This window comes from Canis lupus, chromosome 38, assembly GCF_048164855.1.
Source record: "Canis lupus baileyi chromosome 38, mCanLup2.hap1, whole genome shotgun sequence".
Taxonomy (NCBI): domain Eukaryota; kingdom Metazoa; phylum Chordata; class Mammalia; order Carnivora; family Canidae; genus Canis; species Canis lupus.
Window position 1 is genome coordinate 4248767 of NC_132875.1, and position 25277 is coordinate 4274043.

At 41.1% G+C, this 25277-nt stretch overlaps 1 protein-coding gene across 1 annotated transcript in view; it reads right to left on the bottom strand.

Moving 5' to 3' along the window:
* Positions 1-2712: 2712 nt before the first annotated feature.
* Positions 2713-25277, bottom strand: part of RGS5 (regulator of G protein signaling 5) — a 47516-nt gene continuing 24951 nt past the window's right edge. The window contains exons 2-5 of the mRNA XM_072814512.1: positions 24630-24740; positions 17831-17892; positions 10379-10545; positions 2713-7880 (exon numbers count right to left, since the gene is read on the bottom strand). Coding sequence (XP_072670613.1) covers positions 7719-7880; positions 10379-10545; positions 17831-17892; positions 24630-24740 — 502 coding nt within the window. The 3' untranslated portion in view covers positions 2713-7718. The remainder of the gene's footprint in view (positions 7881-10378; positions 10546-17830; positions 17893-24629; positions 24741-25277) is intronic.

Genomic DNA, 25277 nt, shown 5'->3' on the forward strand with positions numbered 1-25277 from the left:
CCTCTTTTTCTTCTTTTATCTGTTCTTAGTAATTTTGGAAGGAGTTGGTTGGGAAGAATTTGTCAAGATGAGAGACATACAATCCCCAAATGTCATTAAACCTTTTTATAGGAATAAAGTGCAGCTTCAAAGGGATAAGATTAGACCCCAATACCTGCCTACCTCCTAGAGCGAAGCAGAAATGATATTAAAATTAAATGATAGTATGATGAAAAGTCACAAGAGCTACCTGTCATAAAATAAGAATAGCTCACATCTCTTCACTATTTTTAATGTTTAGCAAGCTGGGGGTGTGCAGGGATTAAAGAACATGAGAGTTCTGACCTACCTGTACAGAAAAGGAGCAAAGCCACAGAGCCAAGAAGTTCAATGAATATTATTTCCTGAGGACGCAGTTATAAGCCACAAGAATTTAAACCTCCTTAAACCTGGGACTATTCTAGGAGCTTGGGAGGAGAGGGGTGTCTGGAAGTTTTCATGTCAAGACTTTTTCAGAAATGAAAATACCAGATCTTTTTTGCTTTTCTGACACTGTTTAAAGAAAAGAATTCCCTAGCGATGCCACACAATTACCCTATCCAATTGGTAGGGACATGTCTTTAGTGAAGCATGCCAGACTAGAGGAATGTGGGATCTGATGGGAATGAAGAAAGTCTCCCTGGGGAAGATGGTATCTGTGCTCTAATTCTTTAAAAATGCATTGGTGTTAGCTCGGTGAGAAAGAGAAGATAGTAAAAGGAACTACCTCACTGAGGCCTAGAGCGTGAGACAGCAGGGTGCATTTGGAGTTCTGTAACATGTCATGGAAGGCTGACTGGCTTAAGACCTTTCTGTATTGGGCTGAGGATCTAAGATGCTATTCTTTAGGATCATGGCAATCAGAATCTTAGAGTTAAAACAAACTTCTAAGACTAAGAGTAATTTTTAGGGCATCCATATAAGAGTAGCGGTATCCTAAACTTCTAATTTAAAATATTTGAAATGACAATAGAAATTCAGGAATTTTCTTAAGTATAGTTTGCATTTTGCTTTTTAAAACTCGAACATTTGAATAATACCTGGAAATGCAAGGTGTTAACCAATGGATAGTGAAGGATACTCATAATCTTTACAAACTCTACTCCTGGGTCTGGAGCCTCTAGGATGCTCAAGAGCATGAAAAGCCATTGAAAGGTTTTAAACAGAGGAATAGCGTGATGAGATAAATCATAGGAGGAGTGACATGATCAGAGAAGCTCTGTTCTTCCTTGTCATTAAAGCTTTTCTGTGTGATTCCCCTCAGGAGAATTTGCATTTAAATGGGAGGGACTTAAAATTAAAAGGGAGAACACTTAAATGATGGGCAATGCTTAACAACATGGAATAAACTGAAAACGGTAGTTGAAAAATTGATCACGACTGCTTTGCTGGTTCTTGAAATCCCACTAAAGAGTAAAACAATGCACAGTAGTTGCGAGAATCTTATGTAGGGTGAAAGACTGTTCTGTGTCTGTAAATCTTTACTTGTTACCTGATGCATCAGGAATAGGGCCATGTTGACCATAGAGGGATGACCAGATTTCAGAAAATAAGATTGTAATACTTCTTGAATGGAAACCCTCAGAAACTCATCCCAGATATATATATATATATATATATATATATATATATATATATATATATACACACACATACATATCTATATACATAGATATATAGATTTTTTTTTAGCAGTCTTCAGGCTCAGCATATAGCCCAATGTGGGGTTTGAACTCTCAACTCTGAGATCAAGACCTTAGCTGAGATCAGGGGTCGGATGCTCAACCAACTAAGCCACTCAGGCACTCCTCATCCAAGATAATTAAAGAGGAGAGTAAGTGGCATTGAAATGATTTGGGGCCATTGCATCTACGTTAAATATAGTTAGGCTCCACAGGAACTTGGAATGAGATCTAAGAAACTGTCGCAGACCTGGACAGATATTCTCTTCAAATTTCTCTCCTGATCCTTCTCTCTCCCCCTACCCGACATTTTTCATTATTATTTCTCCCTGCAAATCTGCTTCCATTTATGTTTCTTTCTATACCCAAACTTTCCCCTATCTCCTAGTCCCAACCCCACTAGTTGGATAATTTCAGCCCGTTACCTAAACTATCTGAGCACCAAATCTAAGGTCATAGAATTGAGCTGCTTACGATGGCATCAGGATTTCAGCTCTTTCACCACTGCAAGGGGTAAAGGAATGGCTATACTCACTGATTATTGCAGGATCCAAATGATGTAATGTGTTTGGTTCTAACAGTGAACAGCCACATCAATAAGTTGCTGTTCCAATCAAAGGAAAGTAGTCAACAGAGCGTAGGAGTCTAGGGTACCTTGTTGCTCCCTTTATGAGTTTTGCTGTCAGGCTATATTGATGTTTATTAGGATAAGGATCATCCTAATTGATCAAGAGCTCACCTAGTGAACAAAAAAGCCTATCTTTTTTTTTAAGAGTTTATTTATTTATTCATGAGAGACACACAGAGAGAGGAAGAGTCACAGGCAGAGGGAGAAGCAGGCTCCCTGCGGGAGCCCAATGCAGGACTCCATCTCAGGACCCTGGGGCCACACCCTGGGCAGAAGGCAGATGCTCAACCACTGAACCACCCAGGTGCCCCTCCCCCCAAAAGCCTGTCTTAAGGAATAGTTTCATATCAAGCATGTTCGAGAGTCAAGAAGGATTCACAGAGGTTGTTATACAGATATATATTTAATACAATATAGGTGATCGTGGTTACATGATACATGTTTGGTGCATTATTTATCAAGAAGTATAAGTCACATAGTACACAACATACTGACTACAAAATCAGAAGATAAACAATTGTTTCTAAATGAAAAACTTATGGGATAAATGCTGACAGATGGATTTTCAGCCTTTCATTTCTTCTCCTGTCTCTGGGACGTGTCTCCCAAAGATGCGAGTTCTGGCATTTAAAAAAAATTTTTGGTCTTCCCAAATCCTGCTACTGTACGACTTATAAGGAACTTTTAGAAGAAATGATCCGGATTATTTCCCTCCATTGGAAAACTTCTCAGCATTTCCCCCTGTTTTGCCTACAACTTAGCTTACACATTTTCTTAGGAAGTTAAATGCTCTTAATGTATCCATTGTTACATAATTGTGATTAGACTCAGTTATCTTAAATGTTTCCTCTTGCAGGGGGGAAGAAAGGAAGGGGGTAGAGGTGTGAGGTTGGGAGGGAAAGTACCTCAGGTGAGAAAACAAGTAACTTGCAAGAGGCTTCTTAAACTGGATTTGAATAAGTTTGATGTGTAGCTTCTCTACTAGAAAAATAAGATAAGAAGATTATTATTAAACTGTGAGGTGAGGATAACATTCCCAAGACTTTCTCCCCCTTCACTCTCTCCTCTGAGTTTCCATTCAAAGCTGCAAATGTCTCCTCAGTTGGAAGAGTTGATCTTTTCAGTTCCATGAGGGTTCACTGATACTGGGGAAAGCCTTTCCTTGACTATCCATTGCTCTGGTCGCCACATGCCCTATTTGGGTGAAAGTATGTTTAACACAGGTGGCAGTTGCTAAATTGTTAACTGAAGAGCCTCCTCCCAAACAAGTGTTACCTACATACTCATCCAGTAGAATGGAGACCAGAAAACCTCAGAGGTCTAATGACAAGTCAGTCAGGATAGACCGAGATGCGTGAAGACCTCACGTCCAGAACCTACATAGAGTTCCCTGGCTCTTGGGTTTAGACGTTTGGGTGTTAGAAACTCAGTTCTCCATTCTCTTCTTGCCCGCACAAGTGAGCCAAGTGGGGGAAAGCAGATCTCTACATCTATTCTTTCTTCTAATCAAGACTCTCTAGGATTTGAAATGAAGTTTCTCATCTAGCTGCGTTGTGATCAAGGCGTGTCTTGTTTGCAAACCGTAGTGATGACAGCGAGAAGCGGTTTGATTTTCAGCTAAAGGGAGCTGTTCTTAAATGTTTCCTAATAAATGGATTAACTTCAGAGGTCTGGGCACTCCCTTCTTCACCACTACCCTTCCCTCCTCTCTTCCGTTTTACCTCCTGAGCCTTTATCTCCCAAACTTGCTAAAGTCCCAGGAAATAGGGAGAATGGGCTGCTATGACACAGATAGCCTTTTAAATAATGTTCATGATCAAATCTGTGATCGAGATAGATAATTTGACAAAGCCTTGGCAGGGGATGCTTACGAGTGTATCCACTGATTTGCTGATAGTCAGTTTTTACTGAAACTTCTGAACAGCTCTTATTCTTTGGGAGGCAGTTAATAACCCCATCCCACTAGAATGAAGTCTGGAGAGAGAACCCACCAATCAGGCAAATCCATGGATTTGTAGAGGGTAGAAATAAAAGCAATTTCTTTCACCAAGTTTTTCTCATTATGCACTAAAAACTGAAATCTACTGATAGTATAATTTATACAATAGAGAATTGGAGTTCACGGGGCACAGGGAGCAAAATGTTTCTATACATTGGATGCTACTGATGTGAAATCAAAGGGACTGAAATGCCTCAGTTTTCCATCTCAGAAGGTCTGTCTGGGAGAAGGATAGAGAGAGAGAGAGAGAGAGAGAGTGTGTGTGTTGTTCATGTGAGCAAGCACTGCTTTAGTAGATAAACAGAGCTCCTTAATTTCCTCTAGAATCAACAATCTACCTCTTTACTCTGGTCCAATTTGGATCCTAATCTGACGCCAACCCCAAACTGTATCAAACCCAGGCAGAAAATTTTAGGTCGTGGGCCATTCCCTGGCCTAATCTAGGTTTCTTTCAAGAGTGAGAAGCCTTTACTTCTCTTTCCATTGACCACAGTCTGGCTCTGCTACCTCTCTACATCCCAGATCACTTGCAACTGTAGTTCGTCGTCGTCCTCCACAAGGGAGGAAAATGAAAGCACCACAGGACTCTTGCATTAAGTTTCTTGCTTTCCCAACAATTTACTCTAGAGAAAGTGGGGAGGGAGGTGGGAAGGGAGAGGGAGTGGTAAAGAGATGTTACACATTTCTTTATTTCCTGGAAAGATGATCCCAGTTTTTCTAATTTCCCAGAATTAAAAGAATGTTACTTTCTTTTTGTTACCATGGAAACTTCTAGTAACACTGGTGTGTGTGTGTGTGTGTGTGTGTGTGTGTGTGTGTGTGTGTGTTTTCCTTTTCCTAAGTTTAAGAACACTTTAAAAAGATTTGAAAAAACTTTTTAAGGGCAGTTTTCATATGTTTGCTTTCTCATTTTGGGTTGTGATACTTGTATTCCTTTTAATTTTATCAATTCATGCGTTTGAATAGTTTCTGATGTGTGTGCATATTACTTTAAATTTAAAATCACATATACAGATACATAAATATATATTATACGCCATCGTTTGGCTGGAAAGCATTCATTCTTTTTTTTTTTTTCCTTCACTGCACTGCCCTTGTGGTGGTGCTTTTCTGCCTTTTGCCTCCTGAGTTCAGCCTATGAAAAGGGGAAGGCCCTCCTTAGCCTCCACTGACAAGTCCTACCCACTGCCATAGGGTGTGCAATCAGTTCATGAATACAGTTGATCTGGGTCTGTGTGACGTCAACCATCTGGGTGAGCTCTGTAACATCTAGCAAATTCTCTGAGCATTTTCAAACATTTGACTCTTTCAGACAATGTGAATGAAAGATTTTGAATTTTCAATTAAATTAACATTTTGCTTGAAAATGTTTTCACGTTCAAGAACAATAACTCACCTAGATGCTTGGGTTCTTAGCGTTTCTAGCTTCATGAGAAAGTAAAGGGCTGGAGATTTTATACTGATTTAGGCCATGGAAACAGATGCTGGGCAAGGTGGTGTCAGGAAGTTTTGCTCTGAGTTGCGTGTCACTCCTACACAAATGCACGTGGTGAGGACTTCTCAGTGCTCTCAGTGTTGACCTGGCCTAGCTGTCAACTGCTTAATGACAAATTTCTCTGAAGTGAGCAATATTTACAACTATGAATGGACTCTTACCACACTGGCAACTGTTGGCAGTGGACTCACTCACTCCAACCCACTCTCCAAATGTGAAATAGCGAGTATTCAGAAGGGCAGCCTATCTTTCAAAATAGCAAACCTGGAGATGAGCCAACCAACACAACCAGTTTTTGCCTGAAGAATACAGTAACATGGTTGCTTCGCTTTCAATATTGTTAGGAAACCACTGAATACATGAGCCATGAACATGGAAAACAAGGAGTGTGTGGAGGAAAAAGGAATATACAAGGAGGAAATACAAGACTAAACAATGCAATCTTCTCCTTAAATGTTTCATAATTTTATTAATCCTTTCATAAATTCTTTCCAAATTAACTCAATAACCTCATCTTGTTTAGCCTCGTATGCGTTTAGCTTGATCGCCTTACAACTAAATTGTGTAAATCACTACATAATCAAGTCTCCTAAAGATAAGAAAAAAAAATCTAGCAAGACTTATGATAATGAAAGATAGAATTAAAAGTTAAAAACTACTAAAAAAAAAATACCACGGCTTATCAGTCAGCTGCGTGCGAGTCACGTTAGGATATAAATGTGCACCTTGAGGGTAAGTATAATCCACTAATACAGGGAGCAAAATAGGGAGGCAAGATGGGGTTGCTAAAAAAAAAAAATCATATCATTTTGCAAAATGCAGGGTCCTTTGAAACTCTGTCTCACTTAGAAAACCTCTACATGTAGTCAAATTAACTTTTCTAAAGATAATTTGGTATTTTAAAGGTAATCATCATTTCCTAAACAAACAGATGGCATCATAGGGTAATTAACCATTTTAGGCTTGACAAAATTTTTCCATTTTAGTGTATAGCTCTCCTGATATTGAGGTAAGAGACACTGTGGTGGACAGCATCTGTTTTATTTTACATGATTGGAGTTGAAAATTCTGGAATTTCATACTCACATGGACTTAAAATAATTTGGAAATGGAAACATTGGGACTACATGCTAGAGGCATATATACATTTATGAAATACTCCACTGTCGGGTCATTGATTTAATACAGAATTTGGTAAACTGGGTGGGGGGGTATGAGAGAGGTAAAAGGAAAGAATCAATACGGATTGTGTTCAGATTGATGTTGTATAAACACAACGTATTCATGGTTATACCTCTTGTTAGTGATCTCCAGCCAACACAAAGATGCTCTAAATGGAAGACTGATGTTTTAAATAATGTATGTGCTTTAAACAAATCAAATAGTGGCTGCCTCATAAAATTCATTTCACCTTTTACTAACCAAGGTCAGAAATGGAGGGGTCATTGCCTCTGGGTCAGAATTACAACAGCAAATGAGATCAGTTAATCTCACGTGAAATTGGTCTTTCTACATCTACATTCTTTTCAGATCAGTTTAGGTGGAGATTCATTACCTAAACCATATGGACCCACTTTCAATGATACCATATTCTTGTCTTATACTTCCTTGCCTTCAGCACAGTTTTTCTGTGATTCTGATTAGCTTTGAAAAGAACACACTGAGGAGAACTTAATTAAGGATCAGACAGGAAGAAGAAACTGGGAAAGGAAGACATTCAGACAATAAACATCCAAAACAAAGTGCACAAAAAGAGTAAGCAACACTCCCTGGGATTTTCCTTGTTTGGGGATCTTTGAAAGAAGCTGTTATGGGAAGATACGCAGGTTGCTAGAAAATGCAGGGTTATTAAGGAGGAAAAACTCACAGGGTGATTCTCATAGCTCGACTGAATTACTACTTGATTAATTCCTGATAAAACTCAGAGCGCACAAAGCGAGGCAGTGAATCCTTTTCCATCAGGGCATAGATTCTCTTCTGGGCCACATCAAAGCTGCTCAGGGAAGGTTCCACCAGGCTCTTCATGGTGATGTCCTTTGTGAAGTGATCGATATTCACCTGTGGGCCAGGAAATAGGGTCTTGAGTCAGCTCAGGTTGCAGGATTTGATGAGGGGTGGGGAGGGGAGTGGAATTTGTCACCAATAAAACACTTGAGGGGCAGAGGGTCATAAAAAGTAAGAAACATCACTTCTGTTTCATGGGCAATGGGGTAAGGCAAGTGAAGTTCCAATACATGCACGAGTCACATTAGGATCCAATCAGTGTTAGACAACTGCCAGGTGTCAGACCCTCCCCTGGCAGCTAATACGTGCATATGGCACCTAATCCTCACGACGGCCCTATGAATATATATATATCAAGCTTCAGTGGCTTTCTCAAGGCCACAGACCTAAGATGTGTATTTGCATCAAAGGCTCAGAATTTGGATCCTGGTGTCCCAATGCCTAGTCCCTCATCCTTCCTTCCCCAGCGTTTGGTTTCCTGCCTGAGGGAGAGAGTGAAGAGGGGGAAAGGAGTCCTGCCTGGGACTCAAGACCTCGTGCATGGTTCTAGAAGAGGTAGGAAACTTGGTCTTTCCTGAAACAAACCATGAAACAGTGCTTTTGACAGAAGACCAATAAGAATAGCAGCTCATGTTTATTGAGTGCTTCATCTGTGCAGGCTCCTTGCTGGGGACGTTGCTTTTACAGGCTCTGTGCTGGTGAACGCATCTAACCTCACAGCTCTGAGGCAGATACTGACCTCTACATCTTGCAACCAAGGAGCAGAATGTTAAGTGATTTGCTCAAGGTCATAAGTGGTAGAGAGAAGTTTCAGAAACCTGGCAATGTAGCTTTTAACCAGCAGGCCGCAGTGTTGGAAGGCACTGTGACTTTTATGCCCTGAGTGCAGTGCTGACACATGGCACGCGTCTCGGAAACGTCATTCATATTAGAGTCCATGTGAATGGTCCCCCCTGGAGTTGTGCACTCTACAGCCTGCACAGGCGTGCCTGAGTTTGATTTGAGAGAGATCCCCGTTTTATCATCTCATATATGCTTTAAGGACTCTTAAGTTCTCTGTCCATAAAAGAGAAGGGAACAGAATCCAAATCAGCCTGTGGTTCTGAATTGGAACCCTGGAAAATGTCTCCGGTCTCTCCTGAGCTGCTAGACATCCTTGGTATGGAGAAAAGCTATCTGAGCTCAGAGGACGTTGGTGTGGCTGGAGGCAGAATCAAGGACTAAAGCTTGACTGGGGAGTGCCAGGCCAGAATGGTCTGGACAGGGGGCGTGAGCTGTGCTCCAAGGTCCAGGATGGAGGAGTTGAGATCGTGGTGAGAAGGGCTGGAGTGCTTTCCGCAGGTGTGGTGGAAGAGGATACAGAGCAGCCTCAGAGCCAATGTCCAGGACTGGCCTCTGCATGTGGAGACTCTGAGCCCAGTGAGGTCAACTTACATGCCCACTAACGCTCCGGAGGGACAGGCCATACTGTGTATTTCTCTGTTCCCAATCTGCTACTCTTCTTGCTACACTAAATCAATGCTTTGTCCTTCTCTAACACTGAGTATATGCTGAGCTAGGAAGGCAATTCTACTCAGAACGGTTGAGTATCAAAGAAGTATGAGGCTCTTTCCTAACCTTCATGTTTAAAATAAGGGATGTCTTGGGGGCACCAGGGTGGCTCAGTTGGTTGAGCATCCGACTCTTGGTTTCGGCTCAGGTCGTGATCTCAGGGTCATGAGAAAGAGTCCTGCGTCGGGCCCCACACTCAGTGGGGAGCCTGGTTGCAGTTCTCTCTCCCTCTCCCTCTGCCCCTCCCCTTGCTCTCTCTTTCTCTCTCTCTCAAACAAGTCTTTAAAAAAAATAAAAGAAGGAATGTCTTTACCACTCTCTAACACATTGTATCCAGCAACTAATAACTGCTATTTGTCTATTACTTTTATATGCATAGGCCTCCTCTAATGAATCATTCTGATAAATATTCATCTGTTGACTTAGCCAGGAAAGCATTATTGATGAATTTTAGATATGGTTAAATGACAATTTGCAGCGTACGAATTATCTGCACTTTTGAACAATGCGTGGCCATTTCTCTTTTCAAAATTTTAGCTCCAATTCTTACTACTGTATTTTCTCCACCAGTTCCTGCTGAGAAAAGGCTGAGGTGACTATTCGGAGAAAGAAACTTTAGATTGCTACTTGCCTGCACAAGTGTGTTATATGGCTCAATCCGCTGCGCATCAATGTAAACTGGTAAATTTTAGGTCAACATACAAGACCTGGAGAATTTTTAGAGTCATAACAGCTGCAGTTTTAAACATGCTCTAGGTACACACACATATATGCACGTGAGATGTTTACGGCGAAGGGGACTGAGGATGGGAGAACTTTAATCAGGGACCCATCTGAGGTCACACATGGAGGAAGGCCCAGGATTAGGATGTCCACATCCATTCACCTCACAGACATTTGCTGACTGCTTACTATGCGCCAGGAGCAAGGTTCCCATTCTCTCCGATGCCCAGCTCAGAAAACAGTGGCCAAACTTAACCCACCTTCCCATCAAGACCTACCTCTTTGGGAGCCTCTGTTTGGATGAATTCTTCATAAATTTTCTTTGCCTTCTCAACCATCTTGGTAGGGGACTTGATCTTCTTGTAGTCCTCACAGGCAAGCCAAAACTCAAGGTTTTCCTCACTGAACTCAGACTTCAGGAAACTTTTGAAGCTGGCAAGTCCATCTAGTGAGGGAGAAGGTCGGTTGGATGGATAAATACATATGCACTACCTGTATACATACATGCATTATAAATTCATCAAAAATATATTACATATTTATCATAAACGTGCTTGCTAGTTTACTAACACTATATCCTACTTTATAGCCTAGGTTCATTTACTGGGTATTTCTGTCACGTAAGAACCTTACAAGCGTTAACTCATTTACTCACATTATGGACCTGAGGTGGGTGCTATTAATGTCCTCTTTTACGAAGAGTTAGAAGTCAGTAACTTGCTCTTAATGAACCAGCTGCTGAGTGACAGAGCCGAGATTCAAATCCAGACAGCCTATATTTGGTGATAAGGGTTATCTGTATACAGCATCAGGGAATACTACAAACACTAATACCATTTTAGATACTTATCAATTACCAAAAAGGAAAAAAAAATATTTGCAACTTGGTTTGGTCATGTAATACCACTGTTGATCATCATGTGCAAACTACTTATGATCCTTTTTTTTTTTTATTTTCCTACAGATGATTTGTGAGCAGGTGTTCTGTTCCAGGCATTATGATAAGTCCCTATGGTAAGTAAAGTCATCATGGTTCCTGCCCTAATGGAGTTTGTAGATTCTGGGTGAAGTAGAAAGAAAATGAAGAGACACAAATACCATTGACAAGACAAAGGAAAAACCATATGAAAGATGGCCACAGGGTAACAGAAGGGTCTTAACTTCGTTTGAAGTGTAGAGGAGGCTCCATGAGAAAGGGACATTCAGTTTGAGACCTGAGGATGGGTGAGAAGGGATCCAATGAAGTTACCACATGCTGAGTCATCCCTATGCCTATCAATCATAAATTGGTTTTTAAAACATATTCAATTTAATATAATTACAATGATTGTGATTGTGTTTTCAGTGTGCTGTTGCTCATGTAGAATAGACTTTAGATTATTTTAAAATATGTTTACATGGGGTGCCTGGGTGGCTCAATTGGTTAAGCATCTGCCTTCAGCTCAGGTCATGATCCTGGGGTCCTGGGGTCAAGCCCCACGTTGGGCTCCCTGCTCAGCGAGGAGTCTGCTTCTGCCTCTTCCTCTGCCTCTCCCCCAGCTTGTTTTCCCTCTATCCCTGCTCATATATATATTTTTTCTTTTTTCTATATTTCTAGCACCATTTGTTATAATTTAGTGACACAGGAGTCAGCATATATGATGAAAGAAGGCCTAGATCTCTCTGTCATGGGTCAAGTTTTCATTGTTTCTTAAACAAGAGGTGTCAGATAGTCTCTGTTGAAATGGAAAGATTCCCAGGCATTTTCTAGCTGCTGGGAAATGATAGCAAAAATGAAGTCTTATGAGCGCCCACGCAAGACTGTAGAGGAAGCTATAACTTCACAGAATAAGCTTGTGGCAAATTTACTCTCATCTGGCCCATCTCCCCACAACCTATCAGGCACTCTGAATCACCCATTCCACATCTAAAGGTAGAGATAAAACCCCAGTCCTCCCAAGCATTGTTTTTTATGACCTGAGGACACACACTTGGACTCCAGAACAGTGTTAACATTTACCAGGCATCTTGAGGGTGAGATTGGAAAATAACTTTCCAGTGAAGTAAGTCCATTTCCTGGGTACTGGCTTTATCATTCTCATTGAATTCTACAGTATGATTTCAAGGCTTTTTAAAAATGCATACACTTTGAACGGAGACTCATAAAATGGCTTTATACTCTATTAGTCTAGGAGATGCTTCAAGCATCTCTTTCTCTCAACTGGCTTTTGAGAATTCTCTGGATGGCCCCTTAGTAGGATCCTCAAGACAGTCTCCAGATACCTTCTCTCTTTAGCCTCTGAGTGTCTATTCCTCAACACTCTCTGTTCAATTCCCATAATCCCTGAGGAAGTCCTCTTGGGTTAGAGCCAAATAGACTCCAGGAGGAATGTCTCTATTCTGCAAAGAATACACATGTCTTCTATGGCCCACACCACTGCCATCCCACTCTACACCCCAGTGGAGCTTCCAGTGTGCATCCCTGTAAATCGCCACATTCTTCCCAGCTGAGCCTGCACAGAGCCTCAGAGTACTTCTCAATATACCTCTTCAGGTGTCCACTACCTACGAAGCAGAGGAAGCCCGCTTGATCTCTGGTCTTGTGGCAGCAGTCTGGCTTGTGAGCCACATTATAGTCCCAGAGCTGGCCCTAATGAATGGTGTCACTTTTGACATCCGAGCAAAATAGCGAAGCAGCCCTCCCAAAGAAGAAAATGAAGCCACTTATATTTTCCCTGGAAAATAAAAAGAATGTCAGATAAAGCCAAGTCAGTTTGGTGTAATAAAAATTTTGAAAACAAGATTAGAATAAATTTCTTGTCCTAGAGGAAAAATAGTGAAATTTAATGAACAGATACCTGATAGGTGCCACTGCATAGCTTACTGGTTCAGAGCATGGGCTCTGGAGTCCAGGCTGCGTGGGTGGATGCTAGCACACCACATTACTACGGTGGCTAGGGCAAGTTACCCACCCTCTGTGAGCCTCTGCTGCCTCATCTGCTGAATGGATATAATCATAAAACCCACTCGATAAGGTTGTTGTAAGGATTCAGTAATCCATGGAAAGCTCCTACCAGGTGTTGAACAGGATAGCTCACTCAGTAAGTATTGGCTTTTATCATTATTATTCATGCCCAATTTAAAATTGATCTTTATCACTATCTAAAACCCAACTCAAGTGTTGCCTCATATGGGAGGTATACCACCATCCACTTGCTCTTGAAAATTTTTATTATGATGAGGGAAGAGCTCTCTTTGTTCTTTTGTTGTGACTGTCGCTTACATAATTGTCTTCTCCAGGAGACTGTCAATTCGTTGAGTTCAAGGTTTGAGTTTCATTGGTTTTTGCCTCTCTTTCACATCCACTTCCTATCTAAATCTGTGCCCAATACTTTTTTTTTTTTTTTAGAAAGAGAGAGCGAGTGAGAATGGGAGGATGGGGTAAAGGGCAGGGGAGAGAGAGAATCTCAACCAGGCTCTGCACTGAGCACAGAGCCCAACACAGGACTCAATCATATGACCCTGAGATCGTGACCTGAGCTGAAAGCAAGAGTCGTCCACTTAACCATCTGAGCCACGCAGATGCCCCTGTACTTAACATTTCATAGATTTGTGCTGAACTATATAAGACCCATTAAGGGAAGCATTTGCTCCCAAGTCACAGAACTGAAGAACACAAACTTAGAAGAAAAATAAATTTTCTGCTACTACTCTAATGTTTTATTTCATAATCAAGTTACCTAACCTCAATTTGCTTTTCTGAAAAATAGAGAATGTTATGGTACCCAAGTCCTCAATGTATTACACACATTAAATAAACCAATATATACAAAGTTCTTTGGACAGTGCCTAGTATGTGGTGAATAATACATGGAAGCTCTTGTTTATTATTCTTGATATCATTATCATTATTGCTTTAAAGAAATTTGTGGCTGCCAGTGAGTAAGATGAAGACATAGAACAGCTACAAAAAAGGGGATAATATTGGAAACCAAAGAGTGAGAAACAGAAGGTGAATACAAAGGAGAGAGAGAGAGAGAGAGAGAGAGAGAGAGGAGAGAGAGCTAGATCCAGGCTACTCTATTCCTCATGGAAGAGTCCAAATCTCAAGGGTGTCTCAGGAAATGTTCTGACTTTCTGAAGCTCCTGGGGAAAAAAATAATTCACATAAAAACTTTGCTGCTATTAGATAGTGTTTCATTCCTCCTCTGCTCTTAAAGACAGTCACGGGGAGAAATTTCATATTTAAGCTCCCATATGCAATCTATTTTTGTGTTTAATGAACAATACACTGGTTATTTGTCCCATGGACCTGATAAATACAGATGGTGTCACCTACAGAGTTGAACACAAAATGTGTAAGAAATTGGCATACTTTCAAAACACAGTCAAATACATTGGAGGATTAAAACTTATTTTTTAAATGAGGAAAGGTAAGAGAAACCTTGTTAGCTGGAAAAGATTGAATAGCGCCTTAATTGTCTTATTTTTAAGAGGTTAAGTACCAATTGATTTAATTTCCACTCAAGAAAAACGTGGTTAAATTCAGGAATGCTTGGGAACTATATCAATTGTGAGTCAATACCTTACATTAGTGGAACAGAATGACAAATACTCTTTGTAAGTCAACAAAGGTGCTATACTCCTCAAGGTTAAATGGTTTAGTTTATCCAATCAATCATGCAAGAGGAGATTGTGGAGTTTCAAATGCATAGATTTCTCAAATGTACCTTTCTTCGTTACCTATTTTGCATCAATCACAGGTAATGCGAGATATTTCTGGTCTTGGATCATTAGTTTTAACAGATTCAAATAAAAACATCTCATGAGAACTGAGTTGCTCAAGTTTGGCTTAAATTTATTCATGAGGCATAATAGTTGGCATCTGGAAGAATGGGTCAAATATTGTTTCTTCAGGTCAGTGGTGCCAGGGTAGAATTATTGAGTGTGCCAGTCATTCCATTAGTCCTTCTCCGGGGATAGCTAGCCAGAGAGGGAAGCAGAGAGCGAAGACAACATGGCAAGAGAGAGGCACAGAGCACGAAGGGGAGTCAAGAGTGAAGCAGGGGCAGAAGGGGAGATGGGAAATAAAGAGGAAGAGAGAGACAGAAGGATACTAAGAGTTGAGGACTAGACTTAGAGAGAGTCTGTCTTATTTACTAATGGCAGGCCCTGCCCTAGGACGTGGCTCTCCTTTGTTTCAGGAGGTCTGTCTTTTCATACCAGAACCCCTCTTTTTCACTTAAGCTAGTTTGAGTATAGAGAGATACCCTTTCAAAGGAAGAATTTTGACCTGAGTGATTATCAAATGCTTTCCCACATATCATTTGGAGATATCAATCGCCCAAGTCTTAAAAATGTTAGTTACCTAGGAGGATAATTATGTAGAATTGAAGATTATATGGACACACACACTCTCTCTCTCTCTAAAATAAATAAATGAATCTTTAAAAATGAGTATATGGACACACACATGTGTACACAGATACACACTATGTAACACATATATATGCATATGTAATTTTAAATATATATAATTCAGAGAAATGTGAATGCTATATATAGATATATATATACACACACACACACACACATGAATATATATTTTCTGCACTGAGAAGTAGAAAACATTACTGTGAGAATCTCAGGCATCAAGCTCACAACATGGGCATCATCTGTTTGCAACCTGGAAGACTCCAGTTCCTCAACAAATCCTAAAGTGGTAATAACTGCCTCTGGCTTAACTTCTACCCTTATCTTTCTTATACCAATAGCTCCCTGTCCCCTAAACGCCTGAAACTTATAAATGTGTGGCCCAACGGATTAGCATGACTGAAAAGGGTTGCATATGGGCACATAAATATATATCCTTCTCCTTAATGGTTTTGCAAACATGAAAATAGTTCTGCTAATTCTCAGGGTTCTTGACCACAGCAATAAATACCTGCACCCAGGATACTTAGCCCTCACAATATATCAATATATCATCTGTCAGGTTGCAACTGGCCCCAAAACTATTGTGTAAGGTAAGAAATAAAGTCAATTGATAAACATAGAAACATAAAAAATTTTCTCTTGGTCGACTTCATGCGATTTCTGGGTCCAGGAGGCAAATTGAGTTAATTCATTTACCCATTAAGTCAACACTTTATATGTGTCAGGGCAGGGTATTCTGTTTAGCACAAGAAATAAAAAGAGAATCAAAATTGGATATGATTAAGAAAGTTACAGAGTCGATGTTTGACTGTCCAAATACAAGATAATGATTTTATCTCAGGTAAACAGAAGTTTCCCTACCAAAAACAAGACATAAAAAAAAATTCATATACAATTAAATGTATATTCTTTGTTATTTACTCTGTGCCTATTGATCATGATGCTCCTGTGAGAAATATGTTTTAAATCTTCAATTTTGCAAAGCATCTAACATTTCATTTGCCATTCTTGCAGTAAAGGTGGAGAAATATGGGTAGGGTGTCTGAAATGGAATCATATTTTTAAGATGAACTATTCAACCATTTATCCTCCCCATAATTGTATACTTCTTATTGGGAAATTATTCAGATCCTGACTGTCACTGAGTTTATAATCTATCACAGGAGGGAGCCGCCAATGAAAAAGTACATGGAATAAGTATTAAGCAGGAGAAAAGAATTTCAGACAAGTTGCCGTGAAAGCTCAGAGGGAGATCATTCTGGATGGCTAAGGAAGACTAAGCATTTAGTATTTGGATTCACTTTTAGAAGAGAGGAAAAATTTCAATAGGTAGAGACATGAATACAAAGTATTCCAACCAAAGGGATTGCATGTAGAAGTTGCATCGGGAGGGGAGAGCACTTCAGTTGGACTACAGACCACCCGTCTGCTTATTGTGGAGACTGGTAAACCTTGGAAACTTGAACTTGATATCATAGACCTTGGGAATCAGCAAGAATTTGCATTAGGGGAAAAGCAAGGAGTCCCCAGGTGGGCAGGAGTTAGCTTGGAAACGATTCTTGCTGGCATTTTGGTGGTGTCTTGAGTGAAGACATAAAAGGCAAACACCAAGGAAGAAACAAGGCTGATGGAGAGAACACCCCACATTGGGCCACAAAAGCAGTTACGAGCAGCTTGAACAGGGACATAGTGCCCAACCTGTGATTCTTCACCCAGTGACCCACACGCCGCTCTAGCCAATCCTTGCCACGCCACCGTGAGGCTAAGCTGGAAAAGGGAGTATCTCTCTCTCACACTGATGAAAACCTGAAGAATCACACAGGTCAGGCTGCTTGCTCTGCTCACACGAGGAAGCAGGGCAGATGGGAAATTAACCTGCAGTCACCAGTCCTCAGGACGTTTTATTTCCACAATCTCTTACTGTGCAGTAGACCTTCCTCTTGTGAGCTGGATAACCACACTCCCTTGTCATCCTTCCTTTGTTTTTTTGTTTGTTTGTTTGTTTGTTTTTTAGGTTATATTTATTTATTCATGAGAGACACAGAGAGAAAGGCAGAGACACAGGCAGAGGGAGAAGCAGGCTCCCTGCAGGGAACCTGATATGGGACTCGATCCCAGGACCCCGGGATCACAACCTGAGGGGAAGGCAGGCACTCAACCGCTGAGCCACCCAGGCATCCTGCATCCTCCCCTTGTTAAGGCCACTTTGAAAAATTGAAGCCATGTCAAAACTGGAGAAGGACAAAGGCAATACAAGGGCGAGTTTTGGCCTCTGTCCCTTCCCTGACCTTTTCCAGAAGATAATTCCAACTTACAGTTGTTCTGCAGGAGCTTGTCCAGGGAGTCACGCCACTGCAGGGCCTCATCCAGTGAGGGTCTACATCAAGAATTAAAAAAAAAAAAAAAAAAAAAAAAAAAAAAAGGGCAACAGCCATGAGAAGGGAATTAGCCACATGCACTGACAATGTCTCAGACCTGCTTTTCTTAGAAACACTACAACCAATGACCCATCCTCAGGATGAGGGGGTTTGAGTTACTTTCTTTCCTGCAATCAGATTCGGTGGGCTGGGTTTGCTTTCACACGTCAATACTATGCATTTTCCTCTCCTTTTTTTACAAACTTTTTAGGTCTATCGCTGTCTAAAAATATAATCTATTTGTCATGAAGCTGTGTCTTGACATTTTTGTATATCCTGTGACAGTATTGCCAACTGTGGTCTATTTTCCCCCGAATATGACTGAACGAAATCCAGTTGCCCCATTGTAGGGATTGAACTCAAATTCTCTGCCTCACCGGGGCTCCACGTTAGCCACCCAATTCAATCAGCAAAAGGCATTCGATTCTGCATCCACATCCCATTAACATCATTAAGGCTGGTGGACGATGGAAGGTGGGATGCTGCCTCACGGTAGGAATGTGATCATGCTATGTCTACATTTTAAAAAACCTGGTTGCATTTTTCCTCCCCCAGTTCGGATAGGATAATGATTTTTAAAACGTTCTCTTTATGAGAAGAAAAGTGGTTATACTTCGTGAATAAGAAGGTTGCACATAAATTCTCTAGATGCTGACTCAGAGGAGGAAGGTAATAGCCAACACAAAAGCCCCCCTTAGGCTGTTTTTATTTTAACATTTATATATGCAGAAACCCTGCAGTTATAACAGCCAGTTCTTCTCTCACAGAAGAATTGTGTCAAGGCAGGCGGCCGTTGTCTGGGAAAAATGGCTGACTGTGCTCTCCTGGGGCTCACCTGCTCTCACTCTTGGCATTGTGATGTGAGTTCCTCCTGTCAAGTGAAAAGAAGCTAACAAGGTGTGTATTAGAATATTAAGGCCAATGAAGGTGTTTTCCTTAAATTGGAATTTCCTTAGCACTTCACTTTTTTTTTTTTTTATTCTACTGTTCAGACAGTCCAGGAACATTCCTGCTTCTATCTTTTTTAAAAATATATATATCTTGGAGTTTTAAGCTTTCAGATTAGCAGCTGAGGTTGATAAGACAATTACTAATTCCACTTTTCATTGTGCTGTCCAGGCTTGGATACAGCTTCACTTTATTTATGTAAAGAGTCCAAGGTGGCAGTAGATTTTTTGGCTAAAGTGCTGTGAATGTTGCCTTCACTTCTATGTTCTTCAGTGCAGAATATGTACAGATTTTGAGCCTTAATTATTTGATTTTCCATAAGGCTTTATGTTTTTACTATTTGAAGACTAAACATGCCAAAAGTGAGGGTAACAAACCCGGTGAAATAATCTCACGTGGTTTCTATTTCCCTAGCTAGAAACACGGGTGCCGTTGATCAAGAGCTCCACACTAATTCCTCGGAAATTTATTTTTATTTATTTATTTATTTATTTATTTATTTATTTATTTATTTGGAAATTTATTTTTAATAAGTGAACTAACTACCTTCCCTCCCCCCTGTGTTCTTCTGGTTAGAGAGATGACATGAAGAAGGGATCACAAGTACATCCCTATATTTTTTGCCTCATTTTATGTCTAACCAGAAAGGGACCTGTTTTTTAGAGGTCATTAAGTCTTTTTTGGCTCTCCTTTATTACCTCATACGGACAATTCTTCCTATGTATACATTATTTCATACCTACATTCTTAGTAGTAAGGCTTACACATCTTAATTTCTTCACTACACCGGTTTCAATGTTCTGCATATAATAGACACCCACCAAGGCTCTATTGATTGTTGACAGAAATAGCAGGACATTAAATAATTGGACAAAAGAAACAGAAAGGGGAAGGCCTGGCTCACTCACTGAATCTCTTTCTGATTTTCTAAAGACTCTCATAAAAAGGAAATCACCTTCCTTCCCCCTCTTTTCCTCTGGTTGGTGGAGAGGACCACAGGAAGAAGAAATGGCATAAGCAGGTGCACCAAGCTTAAGCACGCTACCAGATCCAATTTGTCCCAAATGGTCTTGTTAGAACCAGACTAATGATTAATAGCAGCAGTACATCACAGCCAAGATTAAATTCCTGAAAAGGACGTATGCAGAGCCCGCCTGGGGGTTAAATTAGTCCAAATTGATTCAAGGACACAGATGAGCGGGACGCATGGCCCACAGCATAGAGCCCAGTGTTCTGATTACCAGCCTAGGAGGTAACAGAGGTTCATCCTGTCCTGATTCTCAGAATTTGCCAGCCCTCATTAAGTCTGACTTCTTTGGAAACAAGATAGATGCAGATCTAAATGGCCAGTAAGTGCCCTGGTTTGCAAGGTCATCACTGACCACAGAGAGTGGGCACTGAGTCTCCATGTGTGGGTGGGTGTAGGGGGAGGGGGAGGAAGTCAGTTCATATGAAAGGCAAAATAAACATTAGTAAAGATGATTAACTGTGTGTTTTATAATGCCCAGGGTAAATGCCAACTGGTCCAGGAAGTGACCATCTCGACTGGAAGTGTTCTCTCTCTTTACTCTACTCTTACCTATTTACTTGTTGAATGTCTTCCGTGGCAACAATGCACCCACTGCCTAAAGGTAGAGTTTGTCAGTCGTGGAGAATTTTTCCCATTGTGCCTGTCTGATGGTGCACCCCCTGCAGCATTAATTTGCCACAAGCATGCGCCCAATGCAAACATTAATGATGGTTCAATGTGCCCATAGTTAGTCTGCTTGATGAAAGCCATAAATAACCTGAAACTTAGAATTCGAAAGTGTTAGCCCCACAAACCATTATGACAACTGGTGGCAACACTGTCACTTCTTAGCTGTAACCATGGGGAAGTATTTTAACCTCTCTAAACACCAGTGGTTTCCTTTCCTTGTTTTTTGTTTTGTTGTGTTTTTAATCTACATGTTCCCTGGCACATGTTTAAACCCTTCTGGTAATGTTCTCACATGCTTTTCTTCTTGACAAGGAAAATGAAATCCCAGTTATTTATTGGCTCTTGTGTGCCGGCTCTGACCCCCCTTCTCTCCCCGCAGGGCAATATGGTCATGATTCGTCTCCAGTCCATTCATGGACATTTGTTAAGCCCTTGCTCCATGGCCAAAAGTGACCTGGGCGCCCAGGAGGGGATGCAGATGAAAACATCTGCCACTTTTTGTGGTCTGTCTGTGGGCCAAACATGGTACATAGAGCTGTAATCCTGGCAGTGAGGCTCACTCAGCATTTTACCCGGGGAGAGTTTGGGGAGGGGAACCCTTGGTAACTGTTCTCATCGGTACACAGCTAGGTTCTGCTTCTATGTGGAGGTCATTTTAGGCTTATAAAAGTGGCAAAACACCACAAAATGTAGCTAAAGATTAGTCGCATAGGCAGGGGGAAAAGGAACATATGGAATATAAAATAAACTTATAGGAATATCTAGATCAGCTCCGGAGCGTTTCACAATCGATTATATGACAAGCCATGATGACAGTTATTGTAAACTAAATTTATGTGGTGTACTAATATGCTTATGATTCTTTATGAGGACCCAGCGCACCGCCTGGGGGGAATGGTCACATATGCAGAGGGTGGGCGAAAGTGAGAGTCCTTAGAGAGGAGAAGGCTGGGTTAGGATGATTGTTTTTTTTTTTTTTTTTTTTTTTTTAATGATAGTCACACACACACACACACAGAGAGAGAGAGAGAGAGAGAGAGGCAGAGGGAGAAGCAGGCTCCATGCATCAGGAGCCCGACGTGGGATTCGATCCCGGGTCTCCAGGATCGCGCCCTGGGCCAAAGGCAGGCGCCAAACCGCTGTGCCACCCAGGGATCCCAGAAGGCTGGGTTAGAAGTGAAGGGAGTTTTCAGGAGGCCAAGAGTTGAGCAGAGGCAAACGCTGGCAAAGGGTCAAAGGTGAGGCTTTAGAGAGGGTTCCTGTGAGTAGTAAGGTTTAATCTGGATAAGGAAGAGTGAAGAGAAGATACCAGAAGCAGCGGCTTTTGTGAACGAAGTTTTGAAACCAAGCAAGCATTGCGAAGAGTCACTCAGAATAGAGTCGAGAGGACGTTGAGCAAGGGGAGCACATCTCTGAGCTGACTCTTGTCATTTGCTTCTGGACCTCCTTCTAGAACACACCCTTCCACTTTGGACTGAGATAGAGACAGTGTAACACCTGTTGGCTGAACAGCCAGTTGTGCAGTAGGTAGTTAAAAATCGGCCAGGGTTGATCACAATTCTTTCAAAATGAGTTACATAACCTTGATCTGGCCTTTATAAGCCTGTACTTCATGCTGGCAATTGGGAGCACATTTTTTATTTCCGTTGACCCTGAGTCTCCTACACTGCCATCCCCACGACCCCAAGTAAATGCTTTGATTGTTTCATAGTCTCTTCTTGATTGACATGTTCCATTTCTAGAATTACCTGATGAAAGTAAGAGAAAGGGAGAAGAGTAGGAATGAGGGGCTGAGAGGGATTTTTTTCAGAGTGGAACATGGGCCCATAGGGAGAAGAGCAATTAAGAATACTAAAATGGTAACAGATGCTGCCTGTGGCTGGTAGGGATCTAGGCTACTCTTTTCTATTTTTTTTTTTTTACTTCTTTTTTTCTAATAAGAAAAATAAAAACATTTAAAAATAGAAAATGCTTTTTTTGGGAGGGAGAGGGAAGGCTGGAAGGGCAGAGGGAGCAGGAGGGAGAGACTCTTAAGCAGGCTCCACACCCAGCACAGAGCCTGACATGGAGCCTGACACAGGGCTCGATCTCACGACCTGAGCCAAAAATAAGAGTTGGACACTTAACCAACTGAGCCACCCAGGCGCCCCAGAAAATACTTTCTTTTAAAAAAAGGGATAGCTTTTTTTAAAAGCTGAGGGGGTTAAAAATACCTTCAGTCTGGAGAAGGTTTATTTTCTTCTCTGAGAGAAGAACATGGGTACAAAAATACAAAGAAATCTTATGTGGGGAGAAGAGAAATTGATGGAGCTCATGCAGAACATAGTCTTTTCCTGTTAGTTAAAAGGCATGGAAAATTTGCCAAACCTGAGGAGGTAGAACTGGTTTAAGGGCTCAGAAGATGGTGGGAAAGGCTTGTCATGGTCACTGTGAGAAATGCAGCAGAGACACACAAATAGTCTCTAGGGATAGGAAGGATTTTTTTTTTTCCCCAAAACAATTCAAACTTCTGGAAGAAGAAAGGAGATAGAAGACAGGAGAAGAAAATCATCCAATAAATACCAACCCCAGGTTTCCTTCCAAAACTATTCTCCGAGTCCCTGTGAAGCTACATAGCTCCAGTGTCTTTGCGGAACATTAAAGCAGAAAATCAGAAAATGCATTTTTATATATTTTTTAAAGTGAATTCCTACAGATCCATAACCACCACACTGTTTTCTTCAAAATAGATTTTTTGATCTCTTGCTGCTGTGAAATGTGGTTCTTATTCTCCACTGGTGCCTAGCACCTGCCACTCCACACTGAATTAGCTTCGCCTTTCTAAATGCAAAAACTCAATTACGCCTCACTTCCGGTTTGAGATCCCTTTGAAGTAATAAGAGGAAAATGGAAACATCCACTTAGGCTGATGAAAAAAGATTTAAAAAGAAGAACTCGTCTTTTTATCTCTCAGCCACTCCAGCTCTATTAAGTTGAAGGTCATTCGGATGAAGAAAAGATGGGCCAGTTTATACATATGTCAAATTTGAAAAGAAATGGAGGTTAAAAGGGTTCCTGTGTTTCTGCGATCTCCTGGATGCTTTAGGATAGCAGAGTGAAGGAATTCAAATACATTTGGCTTTTCTCCTGCTCACTTTCCTTTCTTGATTTTCATGCCCATGAGAATGGTTGAAGGGACAGATGGAGGGTGTGTGTCTAGGCAAGGATTGGCTTCATGGCTGGTGGAACAATGGGAAGCAGCGTGCATGCTTGGAATAGTGTTACCAAGTCACAGCAGAGTCCGTGCAAATGGTGAGCCACACTCCCTGCCACACTAGCTTCAATCTATAGAATTATGGTTTCGCTCTATGCCTGCATCAGTGGAAGTGTGTAGGGGGAGGTGGGTGGAAAGGGAGAGAGAACTGAGGAAGTCCAGCCAGGAATACTAATTTATGGATTGGGGTTAAAATGATTAATATACATTTTAAATAGAATAGACTGGGCAAGAAATCATTCCTCGGTCAAGGAACCATCTTCTGTTCCTCTATCAGATGCTGAAGGAATCCTATTTTGGTGAAGAAGCTATTAGGCTTAAATTATCTGCCTTGGTCTTAGCATCTTCCTGAGGGAAATGTTTCCATTTCTAAGTTCCTGCTGAGGAAGCAGCTTTGGCTCATTCCTTAGCAGGGGAGCATCCAGTGATCTTAAGTAATTGGGTCAGGAGCAGTTACCTGACTCCAAAGGTGAATAGGTATTTTTTTTGTCCTACTTCTGGGTGGTAAAAAATTGATGAGGAGGCTGGTGCCATTTTGTAAGGGACCATCTGTCTCTCCAACGAGGTCCCCAGCAGGGCCTTATTGTTATTTTTTAAGTAACCTGATTGTAGCCAATATTAAGCTCCAGACATAGGAGAGTAAAAAATGCTTATTTATAAACCAACTCTCTGAGGGATCTTATGATCTTCAATGAGTAATAGTGTAGAGGGCTCTACAGATGAGGGATGGTGTTATCCACTTGAGAAATAGCCATTCTCTGGAGGGAAAAGGAGTGGAATCCATGCTCATGACTCACTTCTGGGTCTTGGCTGGTTTCTCTGGCTTCTCATTGTATGGAATGACAAGGTCAACAGCTGAATCTGGCTTCTGAAGGAGAATTCCCAACTTGATCTTGATCTCCTTGGCCCTGAAAGAGAAGATGTAAGGGGAACACCGACACCACATGAGCATATGGATCTGAGACACAGATTTCTTCCTGTGTCATAGAAACAAAAAACAAACAAAATCCCATTTTCACTGTTGTGGCAGAAAGACTACTAATGTAGAAATCGGGACACACACACACACACACCAAAAAAAAAAAAAATAGAAATCGGGACACATGAGTTCTAATAATTAACATTTATCAAGCTATTATTATGTCCCTGGTTAATATGCATTATCTCATTCTTTAAGATTTTGTTTATTTATTTGACAGAGAGAGAGAGCACCAGCAGGGTGAGAGCAGCTGGCAGAGGGAGAGGGAGAAGCAGGCTGCCCACTGAGCAGGAGCGCAATGTGGGGCTCAATCCCAGAACCCTGGGATCATGACCTGAACTGAAGGCAGATGCTTAACTGACTGAGTCACTCAGGCACCCCTGCCTCATCTCATTCTTAATTAATGTTTTGCATGGATTTTTTTCATTTTATGTATGACAGAGACTATAGTATTATTCTCATTTTG